At 46.8% G+C, this 19670-nt stretch overlaps 2 protein-coding genes across 3 annotated transcripts in view; one reads left to right on the forward strand and one right to left on the reverse strand.

Annotated features, from left to right (window-relative positions):
* Positions 1-845: 845 nt before the first annotated feature.
* Positions 846-15024, forward strand: CNOT11 (CCR4-NOT transcription complex subunit 11; the record flags this gene model as incomplete). The annotated part of the gene is made up of 7 exons (XM_084277376.1): positions 846-1272; positions 1993-2157; positions 7018-7170; positions 7718-7920; positions 8707-8909; positions 11937-12033; positions 14681-15024. The coding sequence occupies 7 exons, from the start codon at positions 846-848 to the stop codon at positions 14876-14878; spliced, it is 1446 nt and encodes a 481-aa protein (XP_084133502.1). The 3' UTR covers positions 14879-15024.
* A 2191-nt stretch (positions 15025-17215) lies between these two features.
* Positions 17216-19670, reverse strand: part of RNF149 (ring finger protein 149) — a gene marked incomplete at its 5' end in the record, with an annotated part of 30651 nt that continues 28196 nt past the window's right edge. For both annotated transcript variants that reach the window (XM_084265669.1, XM_084265668.1), the window contains one exon: positions 17216-17783. The remainder of the gene's footprint in view (positions 17784-19670) is intronic.

The raw sequence follows: 19670 nt of genomic DNA on the forward strand, positions 1-19670 counted from the left end.
CAGTGACAGGACAAGGGGTAATGGCCTTAAGATGAAGGAGGGGAGATTTAGAGCAGACATCAGGAAGAAATCCTTCCCTTTGAGGGCGGTGAGGCCCTGGCCCAGGCTGCCCAGAGAAGCTGTGGCTGCCCCTCCCTGGCAGTGTCATAGGCCAGACTGGATGGGGCTTTGGGCAGCCTGGTCTGGCAGAGGGTGTCCCTGCCCATGGCAGAGGGGCCGGAACTAGACGGGATTTGAGGCCCCTTCCAGCCCAACCCCATCCGCGGTTCTGCCACTCCACCCCACGGCACTGTCCCACCCCCGAGCCCCGGCCGCACACCGCTGCGCCCCGGCGCCCTCCAGCCCCGCCGGCAGCCCCACCAGCCCCGCCGGCGGTCCGCAGCTCAACCGCATCCCGCCGGGCGCGGACGAACACCGCGCTCCAGGACGCCCGTCAGGCCGGGCAGAGGCGACCACCGCTCTTCCCTTCCGCCACCGGCCACGGCTGCTGCCGGCAGCACGAAGGGCCGTGGCGTCCCTTCCCCCCACCCCAGCCCCGCTCAGGGAGGCGACTCCCCCCTCGCCACGCCGGGCGGCCGGGGACCCGCGCCCGCCGCCGGGCGCCCCCTGGCGGCCCCGCCGGCCACAGTGCCCTTACCCGGCCCCACGGCTGCGCGCGGAGCCGGAGGCCGGCGGCCAATCCCCTGTGCCTTTCCTCGCCGCCCCGGCGCCAAACCGGAACGCGTCGTCGGCCTCGCCGCTTTACGGCGCGCGGCCGTAAAGCGGTGCCGGCGCGGTACTGCGCGCGGCGTTACGGCAGCGGGGAGCGGCGGGGCCGGGCCGGAGCGGGCGGCGGGCGAGGGCGGATGCCCGGGGGCGGGGGGAGCCCGGCGCCCGGCACTCAGGTGGGAGCGGAGGCGGGCGAGTCAGGCGTCGCGGCGGGCGGCGGGCCGGCGGGAGGCAGGATGAGCCTGTCGCCCAAGGAGCTGTCGAGCCTCCTGAGCATCGTGTCGGAGGAGGCGGGCGGCAGCACCTTCGAGGGCCTCTCCAGCGCCTTCCACCACTACTTCGGCAAGGCCGAGCACTTCCGCCTGGGCTCCGTCCTCGTCCTGCTGCTGCAGCAGCCCGACCTGCTGCCCAGCCCCGCGCAGCGCCTCACCGCCCTCTACCTCCTCTGGGAGATGTACCGCACCGAGCCCCTCGCCGCCAACCCCTTCGCCGCCGTCTTCGCCCACCTCCTCAACCCCGCGCCCGAGCGCGGCGGCGACGAGGCGGAGCGGACGCCGCTCTCAGGTGCGTCCCGCCGCCGGGACGGGGTGGGGGGCGGGTGGTCGGGCGGAGGCGGCCTCCCGGCGGGGACAGGCGTGCCCGAGGCACCGCGGCTTCGTTCTCGCTGCCCGACCTCGGCTTCCCGCCGGCGGCTTTGCAGTTAACGCGCTCGGAAAGGGCGGCGGGAGCTCTCTCAGGGCAAGTGGCTCGGGGCTTGGTGTGAGAGGGGTCGCTTGCTTGGACCGCAGCACGGGAGCCTCGGGGGAGAAGCCCCTCCAGAAGCCCGGAGGTGACAGCAGGCTCAGGGCAGCTTTGAAGCTGCGAGAGAAATCCCTGAAACGCTTTTTTTCCCTGCTGAAGTAAAGGCGAGTGTGACGGCAGCGGGTAAATCAGGGTCTGGGAAAAAACCAAATGCCTTTATAACTCGGGGTGTGACACGCAACGCCTCGTCACGTTTAGTAGCTCACTCGTCTTTGAATTGGAAAGCGTGTAAAGAAGGCAGTCGCTGACTGACGACGTCAGATGTTACCTGCCGGGTGCGTGCTGCCGGCCAGGGTACCGCTGTGTTTGGCATCACTGCAGGACCTGAGTCGGTAGCAGTTTTGCATGAGCTCACAAAGGCTCTTCAGTTGCCCTGAGCTTGCACATTACTTTTCCTTTTAAGTTTTGCTGTTCTACGTGAAGTATATTAATTCTATTTATTATCTTATGAATTGGGGATTGTTTTTCATTGTGTCTCCACAGGCTTTTTACCTCCTATAACCCCTCCAGAAAAGTTCTTTCTCTCACAGCTGATGTTGGCCCCCCCTAGAGAACTGTTCAAGAAGACCCCTCGGCAGATTGCCTCCATGGATGTGGGGAACATGGCCCAGTCGGTGGATATAAGTGGGCTTCAGCTAGCATTGGCAGGTAAGGAAGCGTTCCAGCTGTGGTGGAGTTGTGACTGAAAATGCTAACTGGAATTTGGCTCCGAGTTACTTGAGAAGCACTCTTGTCTATCTTAAACATGACAACAGTTGAACTGTGATTTGGGGCCTCTAAGCACACAGAGAGACTTCAAGCAACGATTACGTCTTTACTGTTTTATCCTACTTAACAAGCAGCTCTTTAAGCACACATGTTGCTACCTTAAACCCAAGAATATTTTGTAAGTAAAGGAAGACTCTTCATCTAAACCTTTTGGTGGGATTATTTGGTGGTGGTGGAAGATAGTTTTATCCCTTCTCACTCTTGTCAGTACTTCCACTGTGAGAGCACATAGCGTCACGCTGTCACGTACGGGTACTTCAGCAGCACCTGGCAAATTGACTGTTACAATTATGCCTTCAGTTTTATAAAGTGAAGCCAGATTTTGCACCGTTAGCCCCAGAGTGGGAAGGTGGCCTACTTTTACTGGATTGAAAAGCAATGTGATGCTTATCCTTTGACAGGAGACAAGGAGCAGGAACATTGTCGTTCAGATCACGTTGACTGATGAGTCACATCTGGAGCTAATCTGAAATACAAAAAGATTGTTTGGAACAAGGAGCCAGTTTGGACAGAAAAAAAAAAAAAAAGAAATAGTGGGGTTTTTTCCTAGGTAGAGGATTTTTCCTTAGGATCTACTCCCCTGAAAACCAACTCTCCCATTTCTTGGTCTGTACAGTGTGGCTTGCTGCCCTGAGCTCAGGCATTACATAGGCTTTCTCCATCCTGTAGTTGGATCTTGATAGCATCTTTTTTTTTTTCTCTGTAGAATCTGTCATTGACGTGTTCAGTGTACAAATGTCCTCTAGTGTCCTCCTCAGCTACTGTTTTCAGACTGCAGAATCCTTTGAAAATGCAGATTGAATACCCTAGTGTACCTTCAAGGGAAAACAAACCCTTCCGATTCTTCTTCTATTCACCCTGTCAGCGTTTTCTAGGATGCTTTTGTGAACTCAGATTTTGTGAAATTTCAGGTAACTTGTGATTTTTAGCATAAGGCATGTGTGATACCTTAAAGAAACCTGGATATTTATTTTACTTCATTTCATTTGGTTTCCTTTTGGTGCTGTGTTTGCTTTCTGAACAGTTTGTTCTCATTAAAACTGAAACCTGCAGAGAACCTCAGAACTCTAGCCATATGGATGGGTATTCTCTAAGCCATGTGTTTTAATTTGTCCTGTCCTAAAGCAGAAGACACTTATGGTACAAAACCATCAATGGGGCTTTGCAAAATTAAGCCCTATCATTATTTACATAATACTGCAATACATGGATAATTATTTGCTTAATAATTAATCTATTTCAGATTGCTTAGTTGTAGGAGTTATGTAACGAAACAAGCTGCATCTGAAAAAGCTTTGTGCTGCGTTTCTCAGGCTTCTTCCTGTAGGTCCCCAGCATAAATGTCTGCTTTCTATTCACTTTCTTAAATACTTGGCTCATTTTAATGTTGGGGTGCTCCTTGACTATTTGTCATGCTTCAAAAGGTGCCTTGCAATAGAATATGCCTGTACAATCAACTTAAATACAGTTTGGAGAATTTTTTTCCTATCAGTGCATCTATCCTAATCCTTTTTTTGTAAAAGGAGGAAGAATACTTGGCTTCTGCACTTGAGCTCATTGTGACAGTCACTGGCAGCTGTATGCTGGGTTTCCTACGTTTGATTTTTCTTTTATTTTCATTTTGTTTGTTTTGGGGTTTTTTTGTTTGTTTGTTTTTTTTGTGGGGTTGTTTGTTTTGGTTTTGTTTGTTAGAGCTTCCTCCCTAAAAGGGAGGAAAGTTGCTTTGTTCTCTTCTCCCTTTGGTCAACAGAAGCAGGTCTCAAACCTTGTTGTTTCCCTGTAGTTTGGCTTGGTTGATCCAGTGTGTTACCATATGGAAAATGTGACTTTCTCCTAGTTGCAGGAATGGGTCTTCTGCCAAAATGCTTGTTACTGTTTGCTAACCCTTATTTGATCTAAGAGTAACTGACCTACATTAAAGTGAAGTTTGTAGCACATTGTAGAGCTTTCCTTTAAGAATCAAAAAAAAAGTACTTTCTAACTATAAAAAGAAAATAAAACCTAAACCCCACAGCTCCCTGAGGGAACCTAAATGATAGTTTCCAGATTATTTTTTAATTTAAATGGCTAAGTTCAAGGTGATGCATTCTTTCCTGTTAAATCAGCTTTCTAATTCTTGCTCCTGCTTACCTGAAACTGTTGGTCCAGCCTTAAGGGTGAGCTTTTGAGCTGCAATGAATAGAACTAAGGGCTCATGGAGGCTTCTAAAACCAGTGGATCATAGACTCATAGAATGCTTTGGGTTGGAAGGGACTTCAAAGCCCACCCTAGTTCTAACCCCCCTGCCATGGGTGACAACACCCTCACTAGACCTGGTTGCCCAAAGCCCCATCCAGCCTGGCTTTAAACGCCTCCAGGGGCTTCCACAACATCTCTGGGCCCCCTGTTCCCAATCCATTCCCTGCCCAGCCTGCAGTTGTGCTTGGGGTTGTGCCAGCCAACGTGCAGGACCCCGCACTTGGCCTCGTGGAGCTTCGTGCAGTTCGCACGGGCCCCTCTCTCCAGCCTGTCGGGGTCCCTCTGGGTGGTCTCCCTTCCCTCCAGCCTGTCGGCCTCACCGCGCAGCTTGGTGCCGGCACCAAACCTGCTGAGGCTGCACTCCATCCCACTGCCCATGTCACCAGCAAAGATGTTTAACAGTGCCAGTCCCAGGACTGACCCCAGAGGAGCACCACTCCTCACAGACCTCCACGTGGACACTGAGCCGTTGACCACCACTTTTTGGGTGTGACCGTCCAGTCAGTTCCTTATCTGCCAAGCGTTCCATCTGACTAATCCATGTCTATCCTATTTAGATTGAAGGACTGTATCTTAAACTTTTATATTTATAATTAAGCATCCTTGCTCATTTGAGGATACAAACAAACAGTGACTCACCTCCAACTGATGGATTTAAGTTCTAGGCTGTAAAAGGCTGAACAAAGACACCAAACCTTTTTTTTTCTCTAAAACTTCACTTAATCAACCCTTCTGTACAGTGGCTGAATGAAATGACTTGAAAGGTGCAGTTTGAAACAGTTTATAAAGTAGAAGACGTTTTATAAACCAGCTCGTTTGGACTTTGACTTGAAAGTTATATTTTGAAAATAGCTAAGGAGTTTAACAGAAACTTGAACCCTGATCTGTGAAATAATTGGATAAAGCAGGACAGAAAGCTAAACAAGGAATAAGTGATGGGTCTTTTGATGATCCTTTTGAGTTTCAGCATCTCTTAAGGCTTTGGTCGGAGTCGGGAAGGGTCACGTGGCTGCACAAAAAAAGAGCAAGCATGCTTTGCTTAGAAGCAGCAGGGACAGTCTGACAGCCCTAAATGACAGGAAAAGGAGTGGTGTTTAGTTTCATGTGGAACTCCTTCAAAGGACTCCTTGTGTGGCACTAATGGTTTTGGAAGTCAGATTACTTGAGGTTTAATCTGCTGTTTAATGTCCTCTGTGTGGAGGTGAGGGTGAAATGTAAGGGAGTGTTCTGTAGTCAGTGGGGGTGGTTTTTGTCTGTTAGGGTTGGCTTGTTGGGGGTTTTTTGCCAAAGCAATGGAAAGCATGATCTCTCAAAGGAATACAGAGAATATAGAAGATCAGACACTAAGTTTTCAGGTATAGAAGAGTAATAGATTGTGACAGAAGAGCACCTAAAAGTATGACAATGTGAGTGTTGAGCCCTGTAGTTTCTTTCTTTCTGTCCAGTTTCTCAAGTCTTGAGTTGTATATATTAAATTTTAATATATACATGTAACTTGTTTATGTTCTGTAATTTGGCCTTTAAAGGCAATGCTTTCAACTCCTCTCAGGTTTGCTCTAATGACAGTGTTTGCAGAATCACGTAGCAATTAAAACCCCCCCTTTTCCCACACAAGCACTGGCTGTAGCGTGACAGTTACCCAGGGCTGCTGAGACGTGCTGGGTAAGTGGGAACAGCTGACTTCGGGTCTTGTATGACCGTTGTTGTTTCAGTGTCTGTAAATCTATCTCTATAGATTGTTTTTCACTTCCCTTCTCTGAGAAGAAGTGATTGCAGAACTAGATGTTGCCAGAGCCGAAGTTTTGCCGACTCGACTCGGATCAATGTGATCAAGTGCTGAGCTCCTTTACTGAAACACACACACAGTTTAGATAGGTTTCTGTATCAGTGCACGAGTTACATTACATTGCTATTGGTTAGATGCTCCATTCACCCACCTTACATGCATCTCACTATTGCTAATAGTTGGTTAAGGCTACACAGTCACGTTGTTCCTTTTTAAGGCAGTTGTTAACATTCTTGTAGTTTCTTATCTCATGTCTTTTCTTACAAGCTCCTGTTCTCACAGATACCTGCTCTCCTGTTACTGCAGGCCGACATGTCTCTGCTAGCTTCCCCAGGCCTGATTATATGGGGGTTAGAAATAAATCTGGGTGGGCCACAAAACCCACTCCTCTCAAAATGCGTTGCTACAAGATGTAGCGTGTGAACGTGAATCTGCTCATGTGCTTTCAGATGGGGATTACATCAGTTACTTACCTTTTCTTAACTCTGTGTTTCAAGTCACTTCTCTTTCTTCTTTGTCACTGCTGTGTGCCCCTGTCCGGTCTGCTGGCACTCCAAGTACTGGCTGCCTGACACCAGAATTAAATTTCATGTTGATGTTACCCCCTGGTTTTCTTCCCCTGAAGCTAGCTCTTCTCTAAAGCTGATTGTTTCTCACTACTCTTAGTATTCTGGGCATCTCTGTTTCAATTTTATGCTTTAATATCACTCTTTCAGAACGCCAGTCCGAGCTGCCAACACAGAGCAAGGCCAGCTTCCCCAGCATCCTCAGCGATCCTGACCCAGATTCTTCCAACTCCGGTTTTGACAGCTCCGTTGCCTCCCAGATCACGGAAGCCTTAGTGAGTGGACCAAAACCTCCTATAGAAAGTATGTGCATTTCACATCTGTTTCTGTAACTCCTGATGTGCTAAGTTGTTCTATTTCTTCAGGTGAAAAGTAATGTAGTTCAGAAGTATTTTCAAGGTATGAAATAGGACTGAAGATGAAACTATGAAATTCTGTTGGACTGTCTCTGGATCCACAGTGCTTATGTTTCCAGGCTGTTGAAAATGTGGAGCCTGTCTTCAGGCTGTGACCCATGTCAGCCGTTGGCTGGGACGCTGGCTCTGATGGCCTTCGGATCTTAGTCCCCTAGGCGAAGGTCTGTGCTGGCTGCTGACACCTCCCAAGGAAGCAGTTACCATGGAAGATAAAGACCCCAATGGTAGAACCAGTAACTTGGTGATATGAATCAAGAGGAAAAACAGACCAATGTAACAGCGACACCAGGAGTCAGGCATAATGTTTGAGTGGCAAATAAGATCCTAATTCTCAGTGTCATAATTGCTTAAAGAAATGGGGAGAGGGGTGTTTGTACTGCTGGAAAACCATGTACCTGAAGCTTAAAAACCACTCCACATGGTTGCCTTTTCAGGTCACTTCCGGCCAGAGTTTATTCGGCCGCCACCTCCGCTCCACATATGTGAGGATGAGCTGGCGTGGTTAAACCCCATCGAGCCGGACCACACCATCCAGTGGGACAAGTCCATGTGTGTGAAGAACAGCACTGGAGTGGAGATCAAAAGGATCATGGCAAAAGCGTTTAAAAGTCCCTTGACTTCCCCACAGCAGACACAGGTACCTGTCACGCACCCCGGTCTCAGGTGATTTTTCAAACAAGCTATTACCTCGGATATTTTAGAAAGCTTGGATGGCTTCAGTTGATCTGTGTCTGGATTCAGGAAACACCGAGTACTTTAAATTGTGGAACCCCCAAGAGTTTTGGCTTGGGTTGGTAAGAGTAAGGGAGAAATCTTTGAACTTCGTAGCGTTGACTGGACATACTTACAGGTGGTTGATAAGTGGCATCAATGTTTTTCTGCATGGAAAAATATTCTTATAACAAAACTGTTCATGCTTCTCTGGAAGCTTTTGATAAGTAATTATTTCAGAAATGCCAACACCAATTTTTTTATCAAATTGAGGAAAGTACTACCCTTGATTTCAGTGGGGTTTTATGATAATCATTAGCTAGCAGTAATAAAACATCCTTTATTTGCAGAACTATTTTGACAAAAATAAACTTCAAATTGAGGTTTCTTTCTATTGGACAAGAAACGAAGGAAGGCTGAACTATCTTTTTTTTGTGTGTGTGTCCTTCCTCCCCACCACCCACTGATGAAAGATTATAAATGCCTTATTAAAGGTTTTCTGGGCACAGCTGCCTTTAGTAGAATTCTTAAAACTACATCTGCAATATCTTTCAGTAGAGATACTTAAATCTAAAGAGTTACCATTCTCCTGTAGCTAAGGTGTGTTATATCAGTTTCTTCAAGCAGTCATGTGAATAGTTAAAAAAACCCAACAAAACTCAAACAACAAACCTTCAGGTTTTGGTGTGGGTTTTTTTTCTTTTCTTTACAGCTCCTTGGAGAACTGGAAAAGGACCCCAAGCTCGTTTACCATATTGGTCTCACTCCTGCCAAGCTGCCAGACCTGGTGGAAAACAATCCTTTAGTAGCTATAGAGATGCTGCTGAAACTGATGCAGTCTAGTCAGATAACAGAGTATTTTTCAGTCTTGGTCAACATGGACATGTCTCTGCATTCAATGGAAGTCGTGAACCGGTGAGTCCCCCCCTCTCAGGTCTGGGAAGGTTTCCTGAAGCGTGTAAAATACAGGCATCTGCAGAGTGTTTAAGCCATTTGGGAGGCTTGACCATGGGGCTGTGTTCAGTCAGATACCTTCCAAAGGCTGCAGAAAGTAACAGGAATTAAAGAAACTAGTCAAATTTCAGTGAAGGAAGAGAGTCAGATTACCATTCCCTGCTCAGTTTCTCTGTGCCACTTGTGTTGTTTTGGTGTTTAATACAGTGTTATTAAGACTTGGCGTGCACCAGTTAATTGTGCAGAGGAAGAGTGCTGTGGGTGGGTAGCTGTCTGACTGCTGGACTGTGTAAGTCTGCTGCTTCTGTAAAGGCTTTACTTGCTTTTTGTGTAGCTCCTTATTGGTGGTGCCTGTAGTGAAGTCAAAACCCTCTTGTTTTAGTCCACGTTAACTTTGTAAAGTCAGCTGGGGGTTAGTAATAAAGAATTGAACCTCTGAGTTCAGGGAAAGCTGCCTATCTTTTAAGTTCTTTTACAGCAGTGCTATTTTAAAATATTAATGTAATATTAACAGCTTCCTATTAGGGGCAGCAAAATTGGTTAGCAGGGAAAAACTCCAAAAACTTCCCAGCAGAAAGATGTGATGGTGCAGGCATATCTATCACTTGTTTATACTTATTTATTGTCATATATAATTATTAGTGTGAATTATAAGAATTATTTATAACATGGTGTATTTTTACTATAGCAGGTGTGGTATGGTTTAGCATAGGATGGGAATGGTTGGACTTGATGATCTTCAAAGGTCTCTTCCAACCTGGTGATTCTGTGATAAAAAGCATGTTTCTTTTGTGCTCTGCAAGTTAATCTTTCACTTTCCCTGCTCCAAGAATGGAGAGGCTTCTTCAAAGAAAACATCATGTTCCTCTTTAGTATCAGCAGACTGTTTCTGCTTTGGAAAGAACGGGAAATACCTGTTGTGCTGTGGATAACTTCAGCTGGAGTTGATAATTACTAGAAAATAAGTTTAGCAAACTGTTTAACACGTTCAGCTCAGACCAGTATTTAAACTTGTTATCACTTTAGGGAGTGTGTCACTGCGATCTGTGAGGTGTCTAAGGTGTTACTCAGCCATCAGGTTCCTGGTTAATGCACGGGTTTCACTAGCACGTAGGAGTCCTGCGTCCCAGGAAGACACAGGTGTCCTTGCTGGTTTGCCAGATGACCAGTTAGTTACTGGGTGTGCACAGTGGTGTCGCTGTAGCGACTCTCGCTCCCTCTCGTGGATCATGATCTAGGGAGCTGATCTGTGTGAGCTAGGGAGCTGCTTTGGCAGGGGGGTTGGACCCGATCATCTCTCGAGGTCCCTTCCAACCCCTACGATTCTATGATCCAGTAGCTCTGACAAAGAATTCACGGTCTTACACCTAAAACTTGGCCTCCTCTCCAGCTTCTGTCACCTCTTTCCACTGAGGCAGCAGCTGTGTTTTGGGACAGCTATGGGGACATCCAGTAATGTTAATTTTGATCCTTCTTGAGGTGTGCTGGTGTAGAAGATAGAAGGCTAGAGGGGGACAGAGGGTGTTTGTTGTGAGAATCCTCCACAAAAAGCTAATGCTAACACAGTCAACCTGCTTGACTGCAGCTCATCTTCATGTGACTCAAGGCACATTGTTACACAGCCATCCTGCTTTGTGCCCTTGCCGTCTGCATTGGGAATAACTTCTGCACAGAGGCATATCTCATTTTGTTATGGGACTGCTAGCCCCTTCAGTAGAAAAACTCAGGCAGCTAATTCCCTGCAAGCCACACAAGTGTGTCTCTCTCACTTGCTTTCCTCAATTTTCTTGGCAATTACTGACCGGGAGCTACTGAACCGGCCGTGTTCAGCCGGTGTCTGCAGCAGGGTTGAATTGTGCCCTAAGTATCATTTGAGGAAAGAAACATTTCTGGAATAAATCCCTCCCTACTGGTGCAGACTGACGGCAGTTACTGCCCTGAGGTGTGGCAGACAATCACAACAGGGAGGGACGGTGGTGAGAGAAGAGCTTTTACTCCTGTCTGGGGGTAGCTACGCCACCAGTCAGTCAGGCATACTGGTTCTCCCACAGCCTAACTGCCATGGGAATAACGTCTCTCAAAAATCAGCGTCTTCCTGTTTGCACTGACAGTGAAATGAGACTGAAACTTGAAACTGAAATGTCTAAAACACACACCATTCGTCCTGCTGCTCCCCTTTTCCTTCTTTGAGATAGGACTGATAAGAGCTACTCTGATCAAGTTCTGTTTCACCTTGTGGCAGCTCTACATTTTGTGTGTGCTGTGAACCCAAGAGCAGCATTGCTTTTCAATGAAGAAACAGTGACAGCTCTAATGCTTTTAGTTGTCTCTAGGATTAAACCACAAATAAGCATGCTTTGCTTTTAACCCTTAAATACACTAATACTTTTCTTTGATGTAAGAGTTCTCCTGTAGTAAGAAACGCTTCTGAGATGATCGTACATCATTAGTCTCTTGTTAACACTTTCATTTAGTTGAGGTCTCTTGTATTTAAGCTCCAGATATTAATCTTGATTCAGCTCCTAGGACTAAAATTTGGATCCGAAAGAACTAAGGAAAACAATCTTTTGTGGTAACAAAGGAGTTCTTCTGGTTGTGTCCTAAAGGAAGGAGTTCAGCATCTAGATTCAGTGACTGAAATTCTAATAGGAATAAACAAAACTGTATTGCAGGAGGACACTGGTGCTTGGACTTGATGATAAGGGTTTCCAACTGATGACTGACTCATTTCTGTAGTATACAGCACCTGTTTGTAGGTGTGACAGATATACTGGAAACCCATTTAACTCTGCTTCTGCACAGTGCCAGAGTTTGGGACTTTCAGTGAAGACATTTAAATGATTAGAAATAGGTCTGTGGAAGCTGCCAGAGATCAGCTCTGTGTGACATGACTGGGAACAAGCTAGTACCACAGGTCTCACTCTGGTTTGCAGTGAAATCACTGGGTTTATGGCTTTGTAAACTACTGGGTGTTTTTCATTTGAACAGGCTTACTACTGCAGTTGACCTCCCACCTGAATTTATTCATCTGTATATCTCCAACTGTATCTCTACCTGTGAACAGATCAAAGACAAATACATGCAGGTGAGTATTTTAGTAAATTGATTAGGAGCAGGGTCCTGTATATTGCTCTGTGTAGGATGTGCTGAGACTGTGTAAGGCTGATAGCATTATGTTATTCTGGGGCACTGCTGCTTTATTTCAAAGGCTTTTTCCCCCCTAACACACTATGCAGTTTTCTGTAGTTTAACAGATGTTTCTTCACCCTTTTACGAGGCTTCACAGGTAACTACTGTTCTGTGTTGTGCTGTAAATGGAACACACTTCTCCCTGGAAAAATGGCAGCTTTATATGACTCAGGTCCTAACATGCAAACTGTCACTCAGTCTGCCTCCTCTTCACCCCCAGGATTAGATGTTTGCTTTCTGTCTAGTTTTAAGCTTCAGGTTTCTTTTCTGCACGAGTTGCCCACCACTTCCAGACCTTTAAGGCGATGTAACAAAACTCACCTTAAAGTCTTGCCCTTCAATCCTGACCTACAACAGCTGGCAGATCTCCTCAGAGACCTAAAAACCTCCTGTTTTCTGTCATCTTAACACCATACTATCTGCTTCCCAAGCCTGTCCTGCTTCCTCAGTACCAGCGTACAAGTTGTAGCCACTTGAAGGATCTTTTCCCCTGGGGAGGTCTCCACACTTCTGGTCTGCAAAGCCGTCTACGTGCTGTAGAAGTAATTCCTCCTATCTGAAACCCATCTGCTGGTTTCACCCAGTGCCCAGTAGAACTTGTTTGCTTGGATATGTCACTGGTGAAAAGCAGCTCCGTGCTTGGCTTACCCAAGACTCTGTGCTTATTGACCCAGCCCTGCCTCGGCTTCTTCCTCTCAGCAGTGAAGAACTGCAGCCTTGTCAGTCTCCTGCCACCAGGCAGCTCTTCCTTCCCCTTACACTTTTTTTTTTGTGTCACTGTCACTCTTTAGTTCCGTGTTACCCTTAAGCTGCCCGGATGAAAACACTGTGCAGCACACAGGGTATGGTTGCAACATGGGTTTTAGGTAGCAGCAAACCCCTACCCTGTCTTGCTCTCAGTACCCTTCCAGGTGATGGCTAACCATTTGTTACCTCTCATGGCTGCTGATGCTGCTCTGCTGTGGGGCTCTGCCAGATGCACGCAGCTGTCTTGATTTGGGACCCACTGGATGGCTGTGCCTGTTAATGTGGTAGCAGAGTAGGAACAGCAGCAGCGCTGGGTGCCAGCTGAGAGTATATCCACAGAGCAGGACACGCCGAGGGGCTGCTGAGGGCGTAGGGCAGCTGTGCTTCAGGCACACAGGGGATAAAACGGGTCAGGGAACTTGTGCTGGTCACAAAGTAGCAGGCAAAGCTTGTGATATCTGACATCTACTACCCTGTATGAAGCCTCACAGCAACTGAGACACAAGGTGCTTTGTTTGAAAAGCATGGTACACCACCACTCCTGTTGGAATTAAGAGGTAGGATCCTCAAGGGATTGGGACTCAGCCAGCGTCTTGCTGGCTGGACTTTCATTCTCCGTATCATGTTCCTCAATTACTGAAGCGACTCTTGTCACTAATTTGTGTCGCAGAGGAGCCATGGGATGCCTTTTGATTGCAGCAAAGAAAGTAACTTGTTCAGCTTCTGAATTCTCTTGGTATAGGTAGCAATTTTGCCATAGTAGGCTTTTGTTTGGGGCTTGTGGGGCAAAGTTTTGTTAGTGGTTGGGGGAGCTGCAGGGGTGGCTTTTGTAAAAAGCTGCTAGAAGCCCTGTTCCTGTAAAAAAAAAAAAAAAACCAAAAAAACCCCCTTGATATCTCATTTTCAGTGTCAGATGATCCAAAATACTTTGGACACCTGTTCTGTTGTGTCCCCTCAGTTCTGTCTGATAAGCATTGTTCACTTATATAGTGGCTTTTAGAGAGACGTTCAGGCTCAACTTTCTCACAGTGCGAAGTGTGAGACCACTTCAGTGGTGAAGGAAGATCTGCTTTTGCCCCTTAGGAAGGATGTACTCTGTGTAAAGCAGATGTTAGTGACATGTTTGTGCATGACAGATTGTGGGTGCCAGTTCTTAGGTATCTATTACCCCCCAGCATGCTTTTGCTCTGCAAGGTGTTACCTCAGCAGCCCTTAGTAAGGAGATACTCCATCTCCTGACTGGATTGGGTGAGAAATCTCAGCCTCCAGACCTGAGCTCTGAGGTCTCCCTGGTACTGTCTGTCCTCTCAAGGCAGAGCCTGAGGGTCATGTGGTGATTTGGCAGTTGAGCACTTCCCGCCAAGCACGTTCTGTTCTGTTGCTGTCACTTCCCATCTGAAAGGGCTTTACCATGTGGTGAGCAGGCGTGAAGCTTGTTGACTTTTCCTTTGTGGTGGTGGAGAAAACAAGACCACACAAGCCCCTAGTGATGGGATCAGCTTAAGCTACAGAGTCCCCCCTGACTTTAGTCAGTGATGACATAATAAAATAAATGAAGCACAGCGTGTAGGTGGATCTGGTGCTTCATTTGCACATTGAATTAATCTTGAGAAAGGTCTGTACTACTTGATACAGGTGAAGCAGAGGACTCTGCTCCTGAAGTACAGCAAGTGTGTGGAAGAGCAGGGGCAGCACATACCACGCTGGGGCCCAAGGTTATTTCTGAAGCTGAGTGCCAACTGTCCTTTAACTGATTTGGTTGCAAACAGATTAAGAAACCCTGTCTTCTGTTTCAGAACCGCCTGGTACGTCTGGTCTGTGTCTTTCTTCAGTCTCTGATCAGAAACAAAATCATTAATGTCCAGGACTTGTTCATAGAGGTGCAAGCCTTCTGCATCGAGTTCAGCCGGATACGAGAAGCAGCGGGACTCTTCCGCTTGCTGAAGACGCTGGACACCGGGGAGAATCCCTCAGAGACGAAAACATCAAAGTAAAACCACTGTGGCACTGGCAAAAAAACTCCCACCCCAGCCACCACTCTGTACCCATTCTTTGTATATTTTAAATCACCAGACTAGTGTGTTACATTATAAATACCATTTTCTGCGCTTACACAATAAATAATGTGTTTTTTCTGATACATATGCCTGTGTGTTCAGTGTGCTGTACTTGGCTGTGGGTTAAAAGCCCCTGTATGTCACATGCACATCCTGAACTCTGGGCTCTGCATCCAGCAAGAATGTACGTGACCCTTGCCATTTCACACCACACTCAAGCACTAATGTCACACGGTCTTTGTGTCCAAAACTGTATTTATAACTAAAATCAGTATCTGTGAAGGTAAGTAACTTGGCTTCTGTTGGCCTTTACTGCCTGAGACCTGCTGGAAGCAGGCTGCTTTCAGTAAGGGAATGTCTGCCTTGGTGTGTATATAAAAGCTTGAGGCTTGTCTTTACCTGGTAGAAGTGAAGTGCTGGAGACTAGGTTTACTACTATAGTACTTTCACTTACCAAGATCACTGACTTTTTCTGGAATACCAGTCTCCTGTGATTAGTAGTGCAACTGCAGTACTACACCTCTTTTGTGCTTGTAAGAGTGTTTCACAGCAGAAAAATGGTCCCATCCCTTCCCTAAGAGTCATGAGTCTTCTCACTTGGTAACTTGCATATGCAGTTGTTCTGTGGCTTCTACAGCGTATAGCTGGAGTACCACATAGTAGGTACCAGGTGTTGGGGGAACTGGAGAAGTATTACTTTAAGCTGGTAGTAGAACAGCTGCTGTTACTGAAGCCCTGAGACTGAAACAACTGGAAAAGCTAGCTAGTTCTAATTCAAAGCTGCTGGGTAAATGAAAGCTCTTTTAAATCTGCATCTCCTCCTCCATTTTTTATGAAGTAAAAGATCGATACTGCAATGTCAAGGTTCCCTTTTGGCTTTTTCTTGCCAAGTAATTTAAGTTGCTAAATTGCTTGGACTGAAAATCCCATCGATCTTTCATCTCTCACAGCACCACCTTTTGGTAAGAAGTCCTGTGAGAAGCGCTCTCCAGTCATCAGGGGTTAGACTCACACTTCTTACCAGAGTTAAGATGTATGATGCCAACTAAAGAAGCATTTATTTAAGGTCTGTTCCAATTGTAGACATGCCTTTAAAACCCAAAACACTTGCTTTAAGTCAGTGTGAGCAGCAACAGCTTAAGCTCAAGACTTGTGCCTGAGTAGATGTAAAGCATTAAACTCAAAAGTTGACTGACTTCTATGTACTAGTACCCCTCTTCAAAGGCATATTTGAGAAACCCACTTCATGTAGATCTCAGGCTTTTCTTTGGAACTTAGTGCAGGTTACCACAAAACACTGGGCTCCAGCAGAAGACTGATTACTGCTGCTTCAGGGCACTGTGATCTACCCCATGTAAAATAACTGAAGCCTGGCCAAAGCCCCAGGAGTTTGCTACTCTAAGCCCAGCTGTTCTGCTGCCTCTTCACACAATGTGCCTGAGTTGTACCAGCCTACAGCAACCCCCCCCCAGCCCTGGATTTGTCCTGTAACCAAACATTCTCAAGGAAGCTTAAAGGTTTTTCTCACTGGTGCTTCTGTAAAATGTTAATTTCATTCAGGCTGTGTGTGGCTGTAGTGCTTGTCAGGAGGGAAGGTGAGCCAAGCTTTCTCCAGTTTGTATTGGGCTTACATGGCAAGGTTGGGGTAGTGGGTGGGCTGCAGGGAGGCCCCTGCTGAGGGCACATGGCATCTACCTTGTGCCAAAGCTAGCTAGTGCTGGTGGCACCTCTGTGCTAACCCCAGAGTCTGTATCCCAGGGAGAAGATCCACACTGGAGCACTTAAAGAAGCACAGCCCCAGGGAGGGAGGTGATGGAGCAGGAGAGCAGCAGAGACCAATTGCAACCTTTCTGGCCCTACCACCATGCACAGGGAAGGGAGAGGTAGAAGAGGCAGAAGTGAGTTCAAGGATAGCATTCATTCTGTTCTCATTTCTCACTTCTCACTTCCTATTTTGAAAAGGCAACAAAATAGTTTTAATCTTCATCTGTGACAGGAACTGGCAACTATTTCTTATCTTGGCCCATAACTTCTTCCATGTGATTTTCTCACCCCTGCACTATGGAGGAGGGGGAGTGAGAACAGCAGCGAGCCAAGGTTACCCCACCCCATTCCCCCCAGGTTACTGGGTACAGAAGGAGAATTCTCTGCTGCCCAGTGTGACAGTAACATCATTCTGTGCTACGCTTGCTCTCTCAGTGTCTCAAAGATACAGAACCCTCAAGCGTCTCAGGCGTTGCTTTTCCAACAGTCTGTATAATTTATTATGGAATCTGAGCTTTTAGCCATGAAGTTACAACAACAATGCATAACGTGACATTCTTACAGTTGTACATACACAATGGAAGAGACTCAGCCCCGTGCTTAACCCAAACAATGCAACCAAGTCAGCACAAGGTTACCCTAAGAGACACGCAACTGTAAACAGCTGCTGGCAGACCAGCGAGTTCAAATGGTTCTTTGCAGCAGAAGTAACTGGCTTCAAAGTTTTGGCCTTAAGCTTCGGACTAACAAAACAATGGGAACCCAAATTACCTTCTGAATTCAGAAGGACACACTCGTTTCAAAACACAGTATTACCACTACCATGTTTCAGGTGGTGAAAAGTAGCTTGAGATCCAATGGAAGTACAGTGGACATTTTCCAGGCAATGCATTCTTCACACAAATACATGCAATTATAGAGACATTCTACTTGTAAAACTTCCTCAAATCAAGTTTTGCAATACAGCAGGATAGCTGAGGAGAGAGATCAGGACCCATACTGAACAAAAACAAAAGCCTTCAGCTTGATTTGTGCATGTTTAATCTAAAATTCCAATTCCCAAATCTTCACGTATCACCTATGAGAGAAAAGAACACATCTAGTCAAAAAATCAATCTCAAGGACAGATGACATTACAATTTTTACAGCCATTCAGGTTTTAGAAAGATATATATATAAAATATAGCTTAAGTGGCAGAAAATGGCCTCAAGTTATCCCAAAGCAGGTTCAGATCACAGAATCACAAAGTCGGAAAAGACCTTTAAAGCTGAGTCCAAACCTGCCTGTCCTCTGCTAAACTGTATCTCTTAAGTAGCTGATCTACCCCTCTTTTAAACACACCCAGGGTCCATGCCCCAACCCCCTCCCTGGGCAGCCTGTTCCAGGCCCTGACAACTCTTTCAGTGAAGAACTTTTTCCTAACATCTAATCTGACCCTGAATTAGACATTAGGAAGAAGTTCTTCACCCAGCGTGTTATCGGGCATTGGAACAGGCTGCCCAGGGAGGTGCCTGAGTCACTGACCCTGGATATGTTTAAAAGTGGGGCAGATGATGTGCTCAGGGATATGGCTTAGTACAGGACAGGTACTGTTGGACTCAATCTCAAAGGTCTCTTCCAACCCTAGTGATTCTGTGTGAAATTAAATCTGAATTTGTTTATCACTCAATCTTAATGCAAGACAGAACAAAGTACACAGTGAGAAAAGGAAACTGGGGAGGCCCATTCTCTCTCTCCTTGCAACAAGCCGCTATTAAATCAGTTCAACTCACCCTGGGAGGTCTCACCCAGCCTGGTGGGAGAAGGGAGACAGACAACAGACTCTTCTCAAGCTGCCAACACAATCTGATTCACCCAGCAGCCAACACCAAGAACCCCATTCCCCCCAGGTTAACCCGAGGAGGCACTGCCAGCTGACTCCTCTACTACCCTTCAGTTCCGCCTCTGTACAGAGGGCTTCAGTCAGGGCACTGTCACCAATCTTCACCCAGCACAGCAGCACTGCCATCAGTGCCAAGTGCTGAAAACCAAAGCTACACAGGCAACCTCTCCACTCAAAAAACACCTGGACAAAAACACCCAGCACCCAACAAAGAACACAAAAAGCAACACCATCCCCCCTGCCCCAAACACCTCCCTATCCATCACCACAACATCATCATTACTGACTTGACTCAGGGCACTGAAGGTTCTGTTGAGCAAGAGCTCCCTGTGTCACTGAACACTCGGGATGCTGGTGTGCAATAAAAACACACCTTTATTAAACATGGTGGGAACTACTGGAAAACATAGTCCACAAATTCAGAAGGCCACTCTTCGCCTTTGGGGTATACTCTGAAGGTACAGCAAGTATTGGTAACAGCAGTCACCTGTCCAGACCTGCCTAGTCATGAGAAGACTGCTTTCACAGGGCTATCTTATCAGCCCAGCCTGTTGTGTCTTATCTGTTGCCATCACAATGTGAAACCAAAACCTTTCACTTCTGTCTGAGCTCATCAGCATCTGGAAGTGCAGATACTTCCTTTGCCTCAGACACCCATAGAACAGGGACAACCATCGCTGTGTGCTTGCTGGACTCCTCTCTGTACCACTACTACTAGCTAGTCTTGAAGAAACCTTAGCAGGCCAGGCAGAGAAATCAGGAAGACCACTCCTGAATCAAGTACTGACAGGGGAGAGAAGAAAAACACCTGTACCTTTGCATGCCTGACCAAGGTGTCACAATGGCATCTCTCTGTGACAGTTACACCCTGGCACAGGCCCAGAACTCCCAGAGCACTAACAGCCCAGCTTTGGCAGAAATATACCAGTGCCCGATTCATTAAGTGGGCACGGATTAAAAGCCTTCCTTCTGCAGTTGAATCATGCTACAACTCCTCTGGCATACCTCCAGAACCTAGCACTAATTACTGGCAACAGGTTACTGGACTGCTTTCACTCAGGGGGGGTGAGGGGCACGGGGGA

Source organism: Gallinula chloropus, assembly GCF_964237585.1.
Source record: "Gallinula chloropus genome assembly, chromosome: 1".
Classification (NCBI taxonomy): Eukaryota; Metazoa; Chordata; class Aves; order Gruiformes; family Rallidae; genus Gallinula; species Gallinula chloropus.